At 30.2% G+C, this 21,541-nt stretch overlaps 1 protein-coding gene and 1 long non-coding RNA gene across 2 annotated transcripts; both read right to left on the bottom strand.

The window, feature by feature from the left end:
* Nucleotides 1–3,482: 3,482 nt before the first annotated feature.
* On the bottom strand, nt 3,483–4,277 carry LOC124922356. Its single transcript, XR_007097800.1, has 2 exons — nt 3,958–4,277; nt 3,483–3,773 (listed from the first exon to the last, which is right to left on the bottom strand). It is a non-coding gene; the product is annotated as an uncharacterized LOC124922356 (long non-coding RNA).
* Nucleotides 4,278–15,612: 11,335 nt separating this feature from the next.
* On the bottom strand, nt 15,613–16,835 carry LOC124920606 (metalloendoproteinase 2-MMP-like). Its single transcript, XM_047461127.1, has one exon. The coding sequence runs from the start codon at nt 16,799–16,801 to the stop codon at nt 15,725–15,727; it is 1,077 nt and encodes a 358-aa protein (XP_047317083.1). The 5' UTR covers nt 16,802–16,835; the 3' UTR covers nt 15,613–15,724.
* Between the last annotated feature and the right edge of the window lie 4,706 nt (nt 16,836–21,541).

Here is a 21,541-nt window from a genome sequence, read left to right as displayed (position 1 = left end):
GTTTTTCACGTTTTGGCACGTTTAACAAGTTTTTCACTTATTTGACATATTTAACACATTTTTGATACGTTTTTACGTTTTTGATAGGTTTAACACGTTTTAAACCTATCAAAACGTGTGAAAAACATGTTAAACATATTAAAAATGTCAAAAACATGTTAAATGTGGCAAAAATGTAGAAAACGTGTGAAAAAACGTGAAAACGTGTTAAAAACGTGTAAAAACGTGTGAAAAACGTGAAAACGTGTTAAAAACGTGTAAAAAAACATGAAAGATGTGTGAAAATGTGAAAAACTTGTAAAAAACGTGTGTAAACGTAAAAAACGTGTTAAAACGTGTAAAAAACGTGAAAACGTGAAAAACGTGTTAAAACGTGTTAAAACGTGAAAAACGTGTAAAACGTGAAAAACGTGTTAAAACGTGTGAAAATGTGAAAACGTGAAAAACGTGTGAAAAACGTGTGAAAATGTGAAATATGTGTGAAAACGTGAAAATGTGTGAAAATGTGAAAAAGACGTTGTTGAAGATGTGTGAAAAATGTGAAAACAGTGGTGCAGACGTGTAAAAAACGTGAAAACCGTTAAAAAAAACGTGTTAAAACTTGTGTGGAAAAATGTGAAAAACGTGTTACCAGGAAAACGGGGGTTTGGGGTGGGGGAAAAACCGGTGAGAAGACGGGGTGGAAAAACTGTGAAAAACATGTGCAAAACGTTTGAAAAACGTTAAAATGTGTTAAAAACGTGTAAAAAACGTGAAAAACGTGTGAAAATGGGTAAAAACCGTGTTTAAAGAAACCGTGTGAAAAACGTGTTAAGAAACGTGTGAAAATGTGAAAAAATGTGTTAAAACGATTGAAAAACTTGTTACAAACGTGTTGAAAAACGTGTTAAAACGTGTGAAAAACGTGAAAACGTGAAAAACCTGTGAAAAACAGTGTGAGAAAACGTTGAAAAACGTTTGAAAATCGTGGAAAAACGTGAAAACGTGAAAACGTGTTAAACGGTGTGAAAAACGTGGTGAAAATGTGAAAAACGTGTTAAAACGTGTGAAAAACGTGTTAAAACGTGTGCAAATGTGAAAATGTGAAAAAACGTGTTAAAACGTGTGAAAAACGTGAAAAAGTGTGAAAACGTGTTAAAACATGTGAAAAACGTTTGGAAAACGTGAAAAACGTGTTAGAACGTGTGAAAATCATGAAAAACGTGTTAAAATGTGTGAAAAACGTAAAAAACGTGTAAAATGTGAAAAAATGTCAAAAACGTATTAAACGTGCCAAAACGTGAAAACATATTTTAAAAGTTAACATTTTGAACCGATATTTTATTTTACAAACATTGGAATTAAAATTGAATTACAATTCTATCATTTTTCCAAACATAGGAATTGGAATTGAATTACAATTCTATCATTTTTCCAAACATAGGAATTGAATTGTAATTCAATGCCAATTCTCATGGAATTGGAATTAGAATTCCAATGCCAATTCCAATTCCAATTCCACCTCATCCAACACACCACCTCTAATATTTTTTGTATCCAATTTTAGTTTCTTACATAATCTTATTAACTTATATAAAAACCTATTATCTCTTAATTAATGTCTTATAACAAAAATAAATTTATTTATTTATTTAATTATTTACCTTTATTTTTTTTAAATAAATATGATACTTAAAAGATCAATTATCAATGATAAATAGTCATTGAAATTATTATGTACCATACTTGTACCTATGCGTGGACATAAATTATACATTTATTGTTTCGTGTCATATTATGCTTAATGATTTGTGAAAAATACGACACATTATTTGTGTCATGGCGGTCAATTACTATTGTGCTTAAAATAGTGTGTCTATGTAGGCATGCTTGTGTGCAAGATGGTCGTATCATGTCATCTTGGACGCATTGCTCATTGTAATAGGTTATATCGTGTTATCCCAATTTCATTTAATTTTATTATATGTTGATTAGTGTAATATAATTGAATAAGTCATTATGTTAGTGTATCTTTAATTTTTTACTTTAATTAGTATTAGCTTAGTGGGTTATAGTTATTAGTCTAGTAGGTTAGGGGTAGTGATTTAGTTGTTCCTTATTTTTATTCATTAAATTGTTATTTTTTTAAAGTCTATTTACGTGCCTCAATAGTATCAATATTATGATATAATGTATTCTAATTATAATTGTTTAGAAAACTAACATCCATCTCTTACACTATACATACTTAGTAGGTAACGTATATTCCTTTTTGATGCATGGGCTCTCTAAAACATTGTATGTTCTTATATTTTATTTGTTTTAATTTGAAAATAATACAATATATAATTTATATATAACAGGGACTCAAAGATTGAGAGACCTTCTTATTATGTAAATTAAGAAAAAAAAACTCCATTTACTTGCTTGTCTTCACTAGTGAACCTGCTTGAAAAACTATTCCTAATAAGATTTTGGAAAATCAAATATATTTTTATTAGTTTTTTTATTTATTTTTTTATTTAAATCCAAACAAAATAAAAGAACTTAATCACGAATACCAAAGGAAATCTGCCCATATTAAAGAACTACATTAATTAATAAATGATCAAAATGTTTGTGTCAGATTTTGTAAATGAGTCATGCCGGGTCAAATGCCCATTTGATCAGAACTGTGTCGGCCCTATGCAAGCACAACTCGGCCCATACAAGCACGTCTCTTTTCCCAACTCTAACTCGTACAAATAAAGAAAAAAAACTATTCTTTTTGAAAAGTTTATATATATATATAATATATATATATATTTATTTATTATCTAATTTTTAAGATATGATGATGTTTTATAATGATATAAACACAAAATAAATAATATTAAATGTATATTTACGATTTGAAAGGAGTTGTTTCTAAGTATATAAAAACATGAAAATGACTTGGTTGTAAAAATGGTATATCAGTTATTACATCTTTGATTTAATGTTACAATGTTTCCTCAACCCCATTCTTCTTCAATCAAATCTCTTTTACTAGTTGCATGGGCTCCAAAGCCCTGGTTAATTATATAAATGTTAAATTTCTATAAACAATGATATAAACTGAACAATGAAAATTATCAAGCAAATAAAATTGCAGAACTTTAATTATTTTTAAATTGTTAAAATAATGCAGTTTTTTTCACTAAACTCAATCCTTGAAAAATGCATAAACTCAGTGACCCAACTTACCATCTATTTAATTCTAATAAGATACCAGATCTAGATCTATGGATTTGTAAGTATAATTTTTCATAAATTTTAGAATATTACAGTAATTTATATACAAATAAAGATGATATTAATATAACATAATTAAGTACGCATGCTTAAAAAGTTAAATTACCAAGTGAGGTTAATGCATTTGGATATCATTGGACTTTGTTACACTAATATACTTTAAAATACTTTAGCTGAGATCAATTTAAAAGGAACAAATTTAGTAATTTTGTTTACTATAAATTAATAGATACAAAACAATATATTATATTTAGAAGAACATACATGCATGATGAATACATGACAAATTTTATTGACAATCAAATTAACATATAAATATATATATATGTATATAAAAACTTTCAATAAGTGATTCATGGTCTCCAAACAACATTATTTAATAGCATACATAAATATGGAAAGAATGTCAGGTTTCTGCCCTATGTATGCGGATACACATATTTAGACATATTTGATATATCTTCCTGCTTCTTGATGATCACCAATTATATATTACAAATTAATTAACCACTCCATGGTACCTGTCTTGAAGATCACATTCTCAGATCGATCCACTATAGACTTGATTTTGATTTAGATTCTGAATCCGATCTAACATTATATATAATATGTGCTAGTGTGTAGTGTTTTACCCTAATCAAGATCAAGACCAAGATCAAGATGAAGATAAAGGCGGGTAGATTACAAGAGATGGGGTCGACTTACATGTATAGATTTAGATGGATCTAGTAAACAATCGGACCGTTGAGCTTCAATTCCCAGCTGAGATAGAAAGAAGGAAGGATGGACCAGATCCATTCATGAGATCAACATAAGTAGGCTAGGGTTTCCTTCTCCTCTTCTTCTTCTTCTTTAGAGAAGTCATGATATTGTGGGTAAATATATATGATTCTCTTTTTCTTTTTCTTTCTAGTGGTGGTGGTAGTTGAGGCAATGGACATGTGAAGAAGGAAATTAGAAAGAGTTTATGCAATAAGAAAGTGGGATGAATGATGATAAATTGATAATGATGATGATGAGTGAGTGAGGAGGGTCAATATATATATTGCACAGTATATATTTGCTTTGGAATAGGAAATTAATTCATATTATATATGAGAACTCCTACACCTACCTATTATTATCTAATTGAATTTATTTTTTTCTTGTCTTTTTGCTTCTCTCTATCATGAACCCCATGACCTTAAGAAAATAACATCTTGTCTATCTGTCTGCCTGTCTCTTTGTGTATGTGTGTGTGAGATCAGAGGCAGCCCGTAATTAAAGGATATCTAGACTTTTTAGTTTTCAATAAACTATAGTTCTTCCTTAATTACGTTACTCATCACATAATCATCTTTTTTATTTGAACGATTCAACCATCAAATTACTTGGAATTTCAGGCATCACAATATTTGAGTACTCATGTATTTTTTATATTGTAAAATTACGTTTTAAATAATGATATATTTGCAATGATGTTTGTACTTGAGAGGGTAATTAGTACTTTTTGGAGTATAATTGAAATTCAGTGGGTGATGTTTAAATCATTAGATAGTTGTTTGAAAAGTTTGAATTGAGACGACTGATTAAAATAAATCTACATATTGAGTTATCATCCTCATTATTTTCTGGTAAACTATCTAATTTGAAAAATAATCGTTTAAATTTTTAATGATAATAGTCGTCTCATTCGTATCCTTTATAATGTTATTCTTAGTACGTTCTTTGAAAAGTGGGTATGAGAGTTATTAGTTTTTCTCGAGACCTACGAGCCTCGATAACTTATTCGACAACGTGTTTGTATGTGTTCCTATTATATTTTTTGACTTTTTTTTAATATTTTTATTTATTTTCGTGTCATATTTTGTATTATAATTAAACCTTTTTTATCATTACTTTAATATAAATTGATCATTTTAAATAAAATAAAAACTATGGATTTTTTTTTTTTAAAAAAAACAAAGTATATATTTAAGAGTTGAGAGGTGTTAACTTTATTGTAGAACATTTCTATTTAATGTAGAGCTTAACCTTATGATTGATATTGATGTCAAAAGTTCAATATTAATTGTCATGTTAATTTGTCTACGTAATTAATAACAAAAAGTAAAGAAGAATATGTGTTTCCAATTCCTATATTACATTCAAGTGCAGGAAAGCCAAAATTGCACCCAGCTTCTTTCACAAGATCACACCCGATAGCGAGCTATCTATTTTTCAATGATATTTTTTTTCACTGTATAATCTTTCAAAAGACTAATTATATAGCAAGCGACATGTGCACTGCCATCATCAAATGTTCAATTGTTTCTTCATCTCTAAAACAATACTGACAATTCTTTTGAAATTTTATTGCATTGTTTTAATGTATGTTGTTATAATCAGTTTCACTGAGATACTCTCCTAATTTAAAGATTAAAAACTACATACCTATAAACTTTTGAATTCGTAACTAAACCTGATCAAATCTTAATTAAAAATGTCAAATTTATTTTTAAATATATTCAAGCTATATCAGATCGATTCTAGAGCTTCTTATAAGCTCATGTTGAACTTGTAGAATGAGTATATGAATGCTCCTATTATTACCATGAAGGCTTATGGATAGATATAATACTTAACTATTTGTTTTGAAGTTGCATTGATTTTGGTAATTTTATTTTTAATTTTTTTTGTTTTTAGAGTTTTAAGTCTATGTTGAAGATAAAGAAAATGTGAATTGTTTCCGGTGTTAAGAGTAAAACACTTCAGAAAAGAATGTCTAAAACTAAAGAAGCAATCTAGAAAAGGTAAGTTTGGGGGAAATTGGACGAAATGACCCTACAAATAAGGGAAATTGCCTCCGTGGTCACCAGATAATTGAAATTGATCTGATGACCACTTATTTTTTTTTTGACGAATTTACCCTTTTCGCGTAACGCGAAGGGATTTCGCGTTTCGCGAAGTGAGACGCTGTGAAAAGTCCAGAATACCCTTAATATATAATAAAATCCGGCCATCTTTTTTTCATTTCTTTTCTTCTTCTTCTCTCTCTTCTCCCCTCTTCTCCTCCTTCTCTCTATAGGAGGCGGCTTCTGCGGCGACGATGAGCACCACGACGAGCACCACGACGAGCACGAGCATCCCACTTGGTACGTTTATTCTCTTCAAGTTTCATATCTTCATGTTTTTGTTGTTCGTTTATCATCTTCATATCTGCATTTTCGAATCACTGTTTTTGTTTTTGAATCTGCATCTGCACCACGATGAGACTTAGCGTTTCGCTAAGCCTTAGGCGGTTTCGCCTAAGCCTTTAGCGTTTCGCTAAGACCTTCTCGTTTCTTTCTTAATCATCAATCACATCTATTTACCCCCGATCTGCAGTTTTAGCTAAATCTTATGCTGACTTTTATGGCCAAAAGCAGAGTCTGGATTGAAATTTGTTTATTCAATTAATGTGTCAGTTGAAACCTGAGGAAGGTCCAGATTATGAAATAAAATGTGGTTCCTTTAATTGTTTCTTCAACTAATACCTTACCAGTTTTTTTTCTTATGCGTTAGATTGATGTCTTACTTTCCTCTTTAGAGAGATGGAAAGCTTCAAGTGGTTGTTTTATAGGGAAATCTTGTGCTTTCTTGCATGATTGAATTGTATCTTTGTTCAGATTGTATATATGTACTAAACCATTTTGAGATCTTATATGTCACTCTCTTTGTTTTCTATGGGGTCTTATATCTAGAGTGCTCTTCAAGCCTCGATAAATGGCAAATAATGAGGTGGAATCGAACGCACTTCGTGGAGTAGAATGGGAAGTTGTTTCACCTACAACATCGGCTGCTGCTGCTGCTGCTCCTAGTACACATTGCTAAGACACAAATGCATTTTGGTCATTATTGGACAGCAATGGCAGAAGGAATGTGGCAGGTTTTATCATTAAGATGGTGAAGGGACATCAATATTGCTAGTAATTAAAGGGTGGAACTAACTATTGCACTTGTTAATATAAATTGTAGTAATTGGTTGTGAATTGTGATACAATTACTTTGCTCATATGCAATGTTTCAAGTTAAAAGTTTTTTCTTTTGCATACTTTCATTACAATCATAATGATGTTTTAAACCAAACTTTATTCATAGTGTTCCTAATGATGTTTTTAAACCAAACTTTTAAATATATGTTATTATTACTAAACAAACTTTCAATTTCTTCTTGTTGCTATTTTACTAGCATCTTGTCTTGGTGTAGCATCTGGATTGGGAAGTCAGTATTTTTTTCAGATTAACAAATAACAACTCTAGATATAGTCGATGTAATCTTTGTGTTTAGCATTGTTTATATGTATTGAAAAAATCTTTTAAAAAAAAGCATATTTGGACACCGTTGGACACAAAATTACAGAGGTTTATATAACGACCTATATAAGTATATATAATGAGAACATGTTCTAAGAGTTACATCAGCCTAGTAGTAGTATTCTCATCCGTGGTTTAGGAATGATCTTTATTGAGAGGTTTCAAGCTTGATGGTGTGGGCAAGGCCTCTCCGGTTCTTCCTCTAGTCCACATGATTATGAGATCTCCTCGTTTTCTTCCAATGTGAACAAAAGTGCCTGCATAGACAACAACAACCCATGAATTATGAGGTATCAAATGAAGTAAAAAAGGAAAAACTATAATTTAGATCTTGATAAGAGAAATAATTGGTAATTTTCCATAAGATCTTGATTATGAAAGTACAAATAAGCTGAATGAGTATAACCAATGAATTAACCAAAACTACCTATCTGGATCATAACCAAAGGAAGAAAAATCACTTTTAATTTTATGTTTGGTAATTTCCAACAAGATTGTGAATTTGTGAGTATGATGATAGAGATAGTGACAAATACCTAATCCATATGCAATCATTGCCCATAAGAAATATCCTGCTCTGAGATTCTTCTTGATAACCAGTCAAACCTTTTCATATGCGCGCCTAGCGTTACGCTAAGTGCTTAACGAAACGTTTAAGTGCTTTGCGTAACGCTAAGTGCTAAGAATCGCTAAGTGGCTTAGCGAGACGGGAGACGCGAATCTTCCCTGAAACGGAACTCTAATGAGCTGCAAATATCATCATGAACAATAATGAACCAAAATATCAACCAATATGAAGAATAATGAACCAAATATCAACAAATATCAACAAATATCAACAAATACCACAAATATCAACCAATATCAACCAAATATAAACAAATATTAACCAATATGAATAGATTAAACGATTTAGGGTTAGAGTTTGGGTTTGAAACATGGATGTGTATGATGAAAATCGATTCAGGTTAGGTTTAAGTTTACTTACTCTTTCATTGAGTGTTGTTTTCCGTAGGCGCCCTCGCCGTCGCTTCGCCGCCACTGTCGAAGTTTCGCACGCCGCCGCCGACGAACAAGAACAGAGAGAGAAGAGAGAGGAGAGGACGGAGAGGCGTAGAAGAGAGAGAGAGAGGAGAGAGAGAAGAGAGAGAACGAAATGAAGAAAAATGAAAAAATTTTAGTATAATATATTCACACTGTTCACTTCGCGTTTCGCGAAGTCCCTTCGCGTTACGCGAAAAGGTAATTCGTCTAAAAAAAATAAAGTGGTCACCAGATCAACTTTATTATTGGGTGACCACGGAGCAAATAACCCAATTTTTAGGGTCATTTTCGTCCAATTTCCCTAAGTTTGGAAGACAAGAGATGACCATTGCTAGTGAGCATGGTACTTTAGTTGTTATGAAAAAAGTAAATACAAAAACAATTGTATTCTCTACAAGATAATTCACAACTATGTTTAATTATTATCTCTAGGTCACTTCGTATATATCAGGTTCTAGCATTTGAGGCTTGGCCTCAAAGGTGTTGAGTTATGAAGCTTACACTTATAATAAACTTTACAATTGTTAATTAGAGTTTTATTGGGTTGGATTTGGATTTGGGGTCTGACCAAGAGTTATTTAGGTTTTATTACTAAATGTTTACCTTATAAATATGTTATTATTAAGGGTTTACATTGTTAAGGTAAAATTCTAGAGAGATAAAGTTTGAGGCAAAAATTCTATATTCATTCCTTTTTTTCAATAGTGAATTTGGTAGCAGCTGGAGTGAACGTAGCTCATTTGAGTGAAACCATTATAAATCTGTGTCTTCTTGTTTTCTTTTCTTGCCGTTTTTAAAGATCATTTCAAACAGGTCAGATTTGAGGGATCAAAATTCTAACAACTAGTATTAGATTCTACTAGCTAGATCAGAGCATTGGAAACGATGATAAGCGAGAACAATATAGGACATGGGATTGGAAGATTCGATGGGACATATTATGTCTTCTGAATGATGCAGATTGAAAATTATCTCTATGGAAAGAAGTTTAATGTTCTTTTGAGTGAGAAACCAGATAATATGATGAAAATGAATGGAAACTCCTTGATAGACAGGTTTGGGATTTATCCAATTAACGTTAGCCAAGACGGTTGCTCACAATGTAGCAAAGGAGAAGACCACCATGGGTCTGATGAAAGCTCTTTCTGATATGTATGAAAATCATCTACTAACAACAAGGTACATTTAATGAAGAGACTCTTTTACTTAAGAATGATTGATGTTACTTTTGTCACTACTCATTTGAATGAATTCAATACAATTGTGAATCAACTTCTATTTATTGAGATTGATTTGGGGGATGAAGTTAGTGTCCTGATTTTGTTAGCATCTCTACCAATAGCTGAGAACCTATGAGGGCAATAATTAACAACTCTGTTGGAAATTCTAAATTGAAATTTATTGAAGTTAGAGATCGTATTTTTTGCTGAAGAGGTTCATAAAATTGATTCTGGTGAAACATTCAAAAGTTATGCTCTGAATGTTGAAAACAGGGGCAGAATGTAGTGATAGAAATTTCAACCGTGGTAAGAGCAGATCTATGTCGAAGAGCATGAGGAGTCAGTCCCAAGTCTGGGCGAACATTTGATTGATGGAATTGTGTTAAGCATAGTCACTGAAGAGGAACTACAAAGCACCGAAGAGAAACGACGATAATAAAAATGATGCAACCAACGCAGTTACAGAAACTATCACTGATGCGTTGCTTCTGTCTGTTGATAGCCCGGTAGACGTCATGAGTTTTGACTCGGGAGCATCTTTTCACACCACTGCCCCAAAAGAATTAATGGAGAATTATGTGGCTAGAAACTGTGGGAAAGTTATCTCACAGATAGTGAGCCAATATATTATTGGCATGGGGGACATCAAATTGAAGATGGCAAATGGTTTTGTTTAGAAAATTAATAAGCTGAGACACATTCCAGGTTAATGCGCATCTGATTTATGTTACACAACTTGATGAAGAAGGTCACAATTTTAGTTGTAGAAATGATGTATAGAAGGTGACTAAAGGAGAATAGTTGTTGCTCGAGGTCACAAAACTAAAACGTTATACATGACTTCAATTGTAGAGAAACAGTTACTGATGTAGTTGATGACTTGAAAAATAGTGAGTTGTGGCATTGCAGGTTAGGCCATATGAGCCAAAAAAGGATGAAATTCTTTTAAAGAATGGAAGATTCCAAAACTGAAGTCTGTTGAACTGAAGTTATGTGAAAACTACATTCTTGGAAAATAGAAACGAGTGAGTTTCAATAAAAATTGGGAATGGGCGCAAGAAAGAAAGGATAGAGTTAGTACACACTGATGTGTGGGGACATCATTTATTTCTTCTATTGACGACTCATACTACTATGTGACTTTTATAGATGATTTGACAAGAAAAGTATGAGTTTACTTTATGAAGCACAAGTCTAAAGGATTTGTTATTTTTAAGAAGTGAAGGCTTTGGATGAAAATGTAATAAATCAAAAGGTTAGTGCTTGAGATCCGACAACAGAGGTGAATATATCAATTCATATTTCAAAGAGTATTGTGATGTGAATGTGATCAATATGGTGAAGATTATTCCCTGAACGCTTCAAGAGAATGGAGTGAGTTGAACGAATGAATTGAACATTGAACAGAGCATGCTAGAAGCATAAATTGCTGCAAGACTGCCTAAAACCTTAGGGCAGAAGCTATCAACATGCTTCTTATTTGATAAACAGGGGACCCTCTGTTCCTCTTTAATTCAGAATTCTAAAGAAGTCTTAGAGCAATAAAATGTTAACATTCTTATTTGAAAGTGTTTGGTAGTTTATCATAGGTTTATATTAATGATGTGATAAGAGCAAACTTGATTCAAAGTCTAATAATGTTTTTCATTGGTTACTAGTGATATCGAGTTTGGTTATCATTTTTAGGATAATCAAAATCGGAAGATCATTCGTAGCAGAAATGTTATCTTTAATGAGCAAGTCTCTTCAAAGATTGGGTTGGAAAGACATCGATGATGATTCAAAGTTGGAAGAGACTAGTACAGTCGAGTTGAGAGAATTTTTTAGCTGAATATATACTGACTGTCCAAGAAGAACAGTGTGTTGTGAAGATGAGATCATTGAGAACGTGGCCCTAAAGGCAAACACAGGCAAACACCGGTTATACAGTTGAAAATATCGTCGAAGAATCGAAAACTAGTTGAGAGGTGGTCCCCCATCTCTAAACCATATCTTGTTGACAGGTAGAGGCGAACCTGAATGTTACAAGGAAGCAATACAATCTAATGAATCGATTAAGTAGGCAAGTCTGCAATAAAAGATGATATAGACTCTTTAAGTCGAATCAGACTTATGAGCTCATTAAGCTACCAAAGGGAAAGAATCACTTCACAACAAATGGATCTTCATGATTAAAGAAAAACATGATAAAACTATGAGGTACAAGGCAAGGTTGGTTGTGAAAGGATTTCAACAGAAATAAGGTATTGACTCAATGAGATTTTCTCTTTAGTGGTCAAATTGATGACAATCAGAACTATTTTGAGTTTGATTGTGAAAGAAGACCTTCATCTTCAACAAATGAATGTCAAACTGGTTTTCTTCATGGTGATTTAGATATGAAATTTACATGCGACATCCAGAAGTATTTGAAATCAAAGGAAAATATGAGCTTATGTGTAAGATTCATAAGAGTTTGTATGGTTTGAAACAGGCTCAAAGGAAATGGTACAAGAAGTTCGATAACTTCATAAAAAGTAATAATTTTTTGAGGTATGAAGTTGATCATTATTGTTATATCAAGAGGTTTGATAAATCATACATTATTCTGCTCCTCTACGTTGATGACATGCAATTATCATGAATCGACATTGGTCTGTAATTATGGTATTCAGAGCTCGATCTAGCATACATGTCAACCAAGATGTGAACAACCAAGTGAAAGACTCTTTGAATATTCACTTGACAATATGCCACATCCAAGTAAAATGAATTGACCATGATGATTGACTCCGAAAAATGGAGCAAAGGGCATGACATAATGATTAGTCAAATAAGTTGTATCAAAAGTGATAACATCAAAAAATTACTCAAAGGAAGACATGCATTTTTTATATGCCCAAAACACATTTCTAATTTGGGATTCCTTGTTCAAATCAATCAAGTATAAAAAAATAGAGTTCTTGATTTGCATTCTTAATAAATAATTACTAAGTGCTTCAGCATTGCCACTCTTTAACATCAACCTTTGAGCTTTTGTAATGTAATTTTTACAAGTTCTTTCATCAAAAGACATGTTATCATACCCTCTAGCTTCTACTACAAACGATTGAAAACTTTTGGCCAAATTATTTCGGCTTCATCGTTTAATTCCAATCTCCTCTTTGCATTTCCGTATATTACTTTGTATGGACTTAATATGTTGTATCTTTCTAGGGCCTTTGCAAATGTTGAATTCATTGATTGGGCATGTGATTTATAGAATTCGTGAACTTTTATTCTGAGGAAAATGTTATTCAAACATTAAAAATTTTGCTGTGAAAATTAGTCCGAAAAGATCATTACAAAATATATTTTTAAATGCAGGCATTATAAAGGTTTTATTTGAACTACAACTTGATTTTTTTTCCTTCTGAAAATGAATTATATAAAAATGTCTCGAGCCTGTTTGGACATTTTGGCTATGTAGACTTCTTCACGTAAAATGCAAAACAACAGAAGTAATAATACACTAGCATTTAGCCCGTACATTTGCACGATTAATAATATAAAAAACCGTGAAAAAAAATTACGAATAATATTTTTAATTTTATTTTTAACCGTTTTAAGTTTATGGGTAGGTCAACCTACAATCCGACCCAATATCCATTTACTCAACATCATTATATATATAGATTAGTTAGTTAAAAAGTTGAACTTATATTAATATTAAACGTCCCGCGTTTATCAAATTTGGTGTTGAATTTAAAATATAAAGTCTTTGTAGCCTAGTTGGTTAAATAGTTGTACTTGTTTTTGTTAGGTTGCAAGTTCGAAACATACCTCTAGCATTTTTAATTTTATTTTTAACCGTTTTAAATTTAAAGGCGGGTCCAACCCACAATCCGACCCAAGTATCCAAAATTAACCACAGCTCTCGACCCGGTAATCCGGACACTTTAAAAATTAAGCATCATTATATATATATAGATTAGTTAGTTAAAAAGTTGAACTTATATTAATATTAAAACGTCCCGCGTTTATCAAATTTGGTGTTGAATTTAAATATAAATCTTTGTAGTCTAGTTGGTTAAAGAGTTGTACTTGTTTTGTAGGTTGCAAGTTCGAACATACCTCTAGCATTTTTAATTTATTTTTACAACCGTTTTAAATTTAAAGGCGGGTCAACCCACAATCCGACCCAAGTATCCAAATTAACCACAGCTCTCGACCCGGCAATCCGGACACTTTAAAAATTAAGCATTATTATATATATATAGATTAGTTATTTAAAAAGTTGAACTTATATTAATATTAAAACGTCCCGCGTTTATCAAATTTGGTGTTCAATTTAAAATATAAAGTCTTTGTAGCCTAGTTGGTTAAAGAGTTGTACTTGTTTTGTTAGGTTGCAAGTTCGAAACATACCTCTAGCATTTTTTAATTTTATTTTTTAACCAGTTTTAAATTTAAAGGCGGGTCAACCCACAATTCGACCCAAGTATCCCAAATTAACCACAGCTCTCGACCCCGGCAATCCGGACACTTTAAAAATTAAGTATCATTATATATATATAGATTTCGGGTTCAATGGACAATTTGTTCATTGCTTCATCTTCTGGGTTACTTTTTGCGACGTTGTCTTTGCTGGGTTTCTAGACATAAAAATGGTTTATGGTTCGTTAAAAAACGAACTGAAGAACTTGGTTTGTATAGAATAAAAATTAATGTTTTGTATAACTGAAGCTCAAAACATACCGTTTCGGCGAAAAAAATTGTGTTTTGTATTAATGAAATGAATAAAATCTAAAGTTTTGGGTTTTGAGATGATTTTCGGCGGAGAGAGTTGAGAGAGAAATGATTTGAGGACAATGAGAGAGAATTAAATTTAGCAAAAAAATAAAATTTTCTCTCCTACACATGTGATAGGCCACGTCGAATTCATGTCTTGTTTTCGTTATAATTTCGTTGTCCCTATCTTCTATCAATATATATATATTTTAAAAATTAGAATATATTTTAATACTTTAATTAATTAATTAAATATTTTGATTAATGAAAGAATATATTAAATTTAAATTATTTAAATAATTTGTACCGAATAAAATTTATAAGCTATCCTAAAATTTAGTCTAGAATCTAGATGTTTATATTCATAAAAATGACCACCATGGGGAGTAGATTTTAAGAATTAGGAGAGAAAATTTAAAATGTCAAGATTATCATGTAAATTTAAAGAAAAATGGCATCTCAAAAGCACACCTACTAAAAAAAAATGAACAAAAGTAAGTTTTTTCAAACTCATATTGAATTGTGTTAAAAAAAAATTAGACCTCATGGATTATGTTATTTATTATTATTATTATTATTATTATTATTTTTTTGAGAATGATGAATTTTGTTTATGTTTTTATTTTCAGTCTCTTTATGGTGTAATGTTTTTTAGGTGTTTTTATTTTTAATTTGTGAAGAAAAAAAATTGTATCTAATTTTTTCTACACATCGAGACATATCTATGTAGGGAGTCGAATGGGCTGAAGCACACCCCGAAATAAAAAATATATATATATATTTCATTTTACGGTATAAAAGTGATATTATCCCCTAATTTCTTACATCTTTAATTTAATACACTATTTTTTATTTTTTAAAAAAGATAAAACTTAATTTATCCACTTTTATTTTATTCATAATTTTCTTATTATTTTTTTAAGTTCATCCTAATTTTTTTTTAATATGTATAAATCAATACAAAATGCTATAATATTTAATGAAGTACTGAAAACTTTTTCTGTTTTTCAAATAAATAAATGAAAACTTCATCTATGAATACATAATCACGCAATTATAACGTTATCAATCTTTGTCTACAGTAAATGGAAATTATTTATAAATTATAAGATTTACCAGCAACAAATAAATACTAAAATAAAATATCATGTGAAAATTATCAATAATGCCATGACAACAACCAATAAGAATTGGACTTGTGTCAAGCTATCATGGACCCCACCGTTACTAGTCTCTCTTTGTCCCGTCGTTGTTTGTATTGACCCGTTATAACTCGGGTTTGACCCATAAAGATACTGAATCCCTTCAATATCGTCGCCGGCGAGCATTACCTTCCTGGTCCCCGACGATATACTCGGATACATAATAGAATCCTCAACAGAAGAATGACCAAGACCCAACAAATGTCCAATCTCATGAATCGCCACAGATTCAAGATCCACCGCAGATAACGACGACGAAGAACTGAAATCGCCGTCGACGACCCAATCCTCGTCGGCGTCGATATGAAACAACCCACTAGGCGGCGAGAAAGCATGAGCCAACGTACCCAAAACCCCATCAAAAGGCTCACCGTCGCCGTGTTCGCCGCTAGCGAAAGTGATACGAATGTCGGCAGTGAGAAACGACGTCGTCGAGGGTTGTTGTTCGTTGAATGTCATCGGTATGATTGTTGCCCATCTCTGGAATGCTCTAGCGAATACCATTTTAGTGGTTTCCGGGATTTGTTTATTGGGGTGGAATGCATACGTAAGATTCCGGCGATTAATCGGCCACCGGGGAGATCCGGGGAAGAGTGAATAATGTGAAACGGAATGAATGTTTAGAGATTTTTTGCCGGAATTCATTGTACTTGTGTCATTGATAATATCGGCGATACCGCATCGGGGTGTGATTAGATGTTTCAAAGTGGGTATGTCGAGTTTGCCGGTGGAATCGAGATTGAAATTGAGTTGATAAGTTTTGATGGCGGAATGAAGGATTTCATCGAACTCGTCGGTGATGTTGTCGGCGAATGAGGAATTGATGTAACCAAAATGTTGAAAGTATTTTTTGAGTTTGCCAAGGCCTTCGACTTTCTGACCGGAATGGCAGCCAAGAAGTGGCAGGAAACAGGCCCAAGGTCCGGCGGCGGTGGAATTGGGGAAGAAATTGGGCAATTGCAAAGCTTGGGATGAGAAGATGGATATGAGAACTAGAGCTGCAAAGAGATGGGTCTTCATAGTCTTTGTGGGTCTTTCGATATATGAAAACTGTCTGTTTCTTCCAAAAAAAAAAGACATCATGGGAGTGATTATAAGGCAATTGAATACTCAAAATTGACTGGGTAAACGATCAGAGAAAGAGGACGATTGGTTCAATGATGATGGGGCCTGCTTGAGTGATTGAGAAATTTTTATGGAGTAAACTTCCTTAATAATGAAGAAGACTGGTAACAAGCTAACAGTAGCTAGTAGTAGTAATGAAGAAGAAGGAGTAAAAAAAATTCATTATTGAGGTTTTAATATTCTTTTCTTATAGATTACTTTTTTAAAAGGTTACACAAGTTATTTTTATGAATTATTTTAGGAAATAAAAGTTTGAATTTCCAATAAAACACTCAAAGGTAAGAGGTTAACAATACTAGACGATTTTTCCATTTTTGAAAGATTCGGAAAGGAGAAATGATGAAAAATCAATAATTAGAGAGTACACATTAGATAAATAGAAACTATATACTTAAGTCTAAGTTATTCTCATCTTTTAATTTATTTAAATTTATCATATAACAATAAATTAAAGACAATAAATTCAAAACTTTAACTTCTTTTAATCTCTAACAACTCTAATAAGGCAACATTTTAACATTTTAATTCTTTTGTCCCTCAACATTTTAATACTCTAATACCATTGGTTGGGAAAAAAATTTCAATAATAACTTTAAAATAGTTATATTTTTTATCCATAATGAGATAATCAAGAGATCTAAACCAAATAAAAATAAATAAAATCAAACACATCAATTTTAACATGATGAATTTTTATCACACAATATTTGGAGTTTTTCCATTTAAAATATTTGTAGAAATTCAATTTATAATTTGTATTGCGGTTAATAAAATAAGACCAGATTTTAGATTCTAAATTAGAATCAATCATCAAAGATTTTGCAACTTAAACGGTAGAATCAATCATCAAAGATTATATTAATGTGAGTGTGCTTTCTTTCCATGATTCTATTTTGTTGTGGGAGTAAAAACAAGTTGTTTAATTAATAATTCTCAAAAATTAAACAATTTAAAACATTTTTCATTAACAAATTTAATATCATTATCTGAACTAATTGTTTTAATATTCGAACTAAATTAATTTTTAGCAAAAGATAAATTATTTTGAAATATCAAACACAACTTTTACTTGATAGGAGGAAAATTCATATACATTAAGAATGGGTTTGGTAGGGTACAAGAGGATATAACAATATTGGTAAAATATAAATTATAAATTATACCAATATTGTTTTAATATAATATTTTGTTAGAATTTTACTATTGATATAAATTATACCTTAATATAAAATTATAACTAATCCCCCTTATATAAACATTTTTCTTATATCACTTAATTTTAATTTTTTATTATAATCTTTATTAATATTATATATAATTTATTATTATATAATATATTAAATATATTTTATTTAGTTTTAATATTATTATTATATTTAATTATTTTTAATATATATATTTTTAAATAGTTCAATATTTTAATTAAAAAATATTTATTTATTTTTGTAATAATAATTTTATTAATTATTAATTTATATATTTACTAATATTATATTAATAATATTTAAATTAAATAAACATAATTTATTGTTTATATTATAATTAATTTTTAATATGTTAATTAAATTTACATTAATTTTTAAATAATAGTACAATAATTTATAATAATAAACAATATTATTTATAATATAACTAAATATAAAATAATAATTAAAATTAAAATTTTAAATTAATATTTATACAACTTATATTATATATTCTTATACTATATACTAAACACAAATTATAAACCATATGCAACTTATACCATATTTTATAATTCATATCAAACATCAATAACTTATAAAATTTATACTACCCTATATTATTTATACCTCGTTATAATTTATACCTCTATACAACTTATACTTTATATAATTTGTAGGGGTGAGCAAATGGGTAAAACCAATCTATTTTGTCCGATCCGTATTAAATCCAAACTAATTTATCCAATCCATAATCCAAACCATTTTAATAATTAATACGGATCAGATACGGATTGGATTAAAAATGGTTTGGATAATCCAAACTAAAAAATATTTATATATATCAGCTTGAAATTAGTCAATAATTTTTTTTAATTTTTTTTTTAATTTTTTTTTAAAATTCGAATTTTTTATTATTATTAAATTTGAATCTGAAAAAAATAATAATAAAAAAAATAATAAAAAAATAAAAAAAAAATAAATATCGTTGTTAAGTGATGATAAGTAAAATATATATTATATTGAGATAAATTTAATTTAAAGAAAATTAATTAAAAAATATATTTTTATTTAGATAGTTTGGATAATTTGGATAATCCTAATTCAATCCGATTTAATTCAATCCGAACTCAATCCGATCCGATCTCAGTCCAATCCGAAATATCCAATCCGAATTAGTATTTAGGATCCATATTGGATTGGATTTCGGATTAAACCACCCAATGCTCACCCATAATAATTTGTACCACGTACCAAACGCTACATAGGAATAGTCATCAACAAGCATGTATAGTGAATTTAAAATGAACTCTTTTCAATATCTTTTCAATATAGGTCCCATAAATCAACATGAATTAATTCAAAAATCTTTTTGTTTTAGATTTATTACGAATAAAATGTAATCTTTAAAATCTTAACAAAAAAGACAAGTTAAACAATGAATTATTTTATTTGAAAATTTTGAAAATATAAGTTTTAGAACATCATCTCCATCCTAGCTAGCAAGAGGACAGTTGAACAATGAATTCTTTTATTTGAAAATTTTGGAAATACAAATCTTAAAACATCATCTTCAAGATGTCCTAATCATGAACTAAACCAGAATTAACAACAAAATTAATTAGATGAATGCCAAATGACATAATCATTATTACAATTTAGAATTGAGTTGTCTTCAATAAAATACATAATACCATTTTTTTCTCAAGTGCACCTTGAACCTATTTTTAATGTCCTGTAAATGACATTCAAACTCTAAGAAATTTTTATTTTTATTTTGTTTTTCTTAATCAATTTAGAAAGTGCAAAAATAATATTTAATAAAGATTCATACAACATTTTTAAGTTTAACATCATTAGAAATTTCTACATTTCCTATTTTAATTATGTTCCTACTTATTTTATCAACAAAATACATAATCTTAGGTATTTCTAATGGATTAATGTTATAAAAAAAAATTGTTGTTACAAATATGACAAGATGTTGCAGTATCTAAAGTCATTTATAATATAATAATTCATTCTAAGGTTATAGTCAAATTAATTAAGTGTAAAAAATCATGAATACCTACCTATAGAAGAAGTTGATGCACTTCTTTTGTTTTTTACTTCCCTCATATTCTCTTGAGGGATTATTTGTACATTTTGTACTCCTCCATTTTCATCTCCTAGAGTTGTCACAATTTACAGTTGCATGAGCATCAACATCATTTTTATTCTACAAATTGCTACAAGTTATTTGCTAAAATAATTTCATATAATTTTTGTTGAGAAAAACTTTGGGAGAGTCAAAGATTTCATCCAAAATCTCGTTTTTTGATGAAGTGTTATTCACAGTGAACTTCTTACGGATGATGTGTGCATGAAAAAATGTTGTATTATGGCTAATCGTATGTGTTACAAAGGGATTGAATCGACAACTTACTTATTTTTGCATTGTAGAGGGGTAACTAGTATTTGAAGTCTTTTGTGGAGTATTACTGTGATTCATTGAGTGATGCCCGAGTATTTGGATAGTTGCGAGGAAGCTTGGATTGATGCGGCTGATATGGTAGGCTTACATATTTGGGTTATCATCCCAATTATTTTTTCTGGACTACCTGGTTGGAGATAGATTGTCGAATTTTCAATGACCGTAGTCGTCCGATGTGTATCATTCATAATGCTATTATTATGACGCTTTCTGAAATTTGTTCAAGAAAGCCAATAGAGTCTGTTAAGGAAGTTAACCGTTCTTTTCAAGGATTTAAGAGCTTGATTTTTTGGGGGAGAAATGACTTAACTTCATTTCATTAAAAATCCCAAAGGAAAAAAAACCTACACGAGTTCATGAATTAAGGCAAAACAAACATTTGTCTTAATTTTAAGTGATATAAACGACAATAATGAATAACGGAATAAACAAGCAAACAACAACCATAATTACATGAAAATTAAGTCATTTTTAAAGTATGTAAACTAGTGACTTACTCATAAGTAATGCTTCATCTTTGACAAATCAACCATTTTTTTTCACAAGTAGGAATTCGCATCTACGTTCGAATAAATGAGTTTCCATGAAAAAAAAAATAATCCCTCCAAACTTGTGCAATATCATTTTGAACTTGATAACTTATTCAGTATTTTTTTTAATGTCATGCTTTGCTTTGTGCTTGTGCTTAAACAATTTTTTTTTTCATTTTTAATATACATGAATCTTCTAATAAAAATATAAATTTTAATCTTTCTAGCATTTTTTATTCTTGTTTCCACTGGTCATGATAACTTATAATCTTGAAACATCTTCCTTCATTTGACTTTTTTTTACCATAGTGTGTGCCTAACTATGTTTACCTTCAAATTTCTGTGAATCTTTCAGTTCCTTCTTTGAGAACCATTAAGATTTTTGAAATGGTATTTTTTTTTTCCTCTAAACTCTCTTCAACATTTTGAAGCATGGTGAATTACTTTA

The sequence above is a fragment of the Impatiens glandulifera genome, chromosome 1 (assembly GCF_907164915.1).
Source record: "Impatiens glandulifera chromosome 1, dImpGla2.1, whole genome shotgun sequence".
NCBI lineage: Eukaryota > Viridiplantae > Streptophyta > Magnoliopsida > Ericales > Balsaminaceae > Impatiens > Impatiens glandulifera.
The sequence above is the reverse complement of the archived record's forward strand: the minus strand, read 5'-3'. Positions and strand labels throughout refer to the sequence as shown.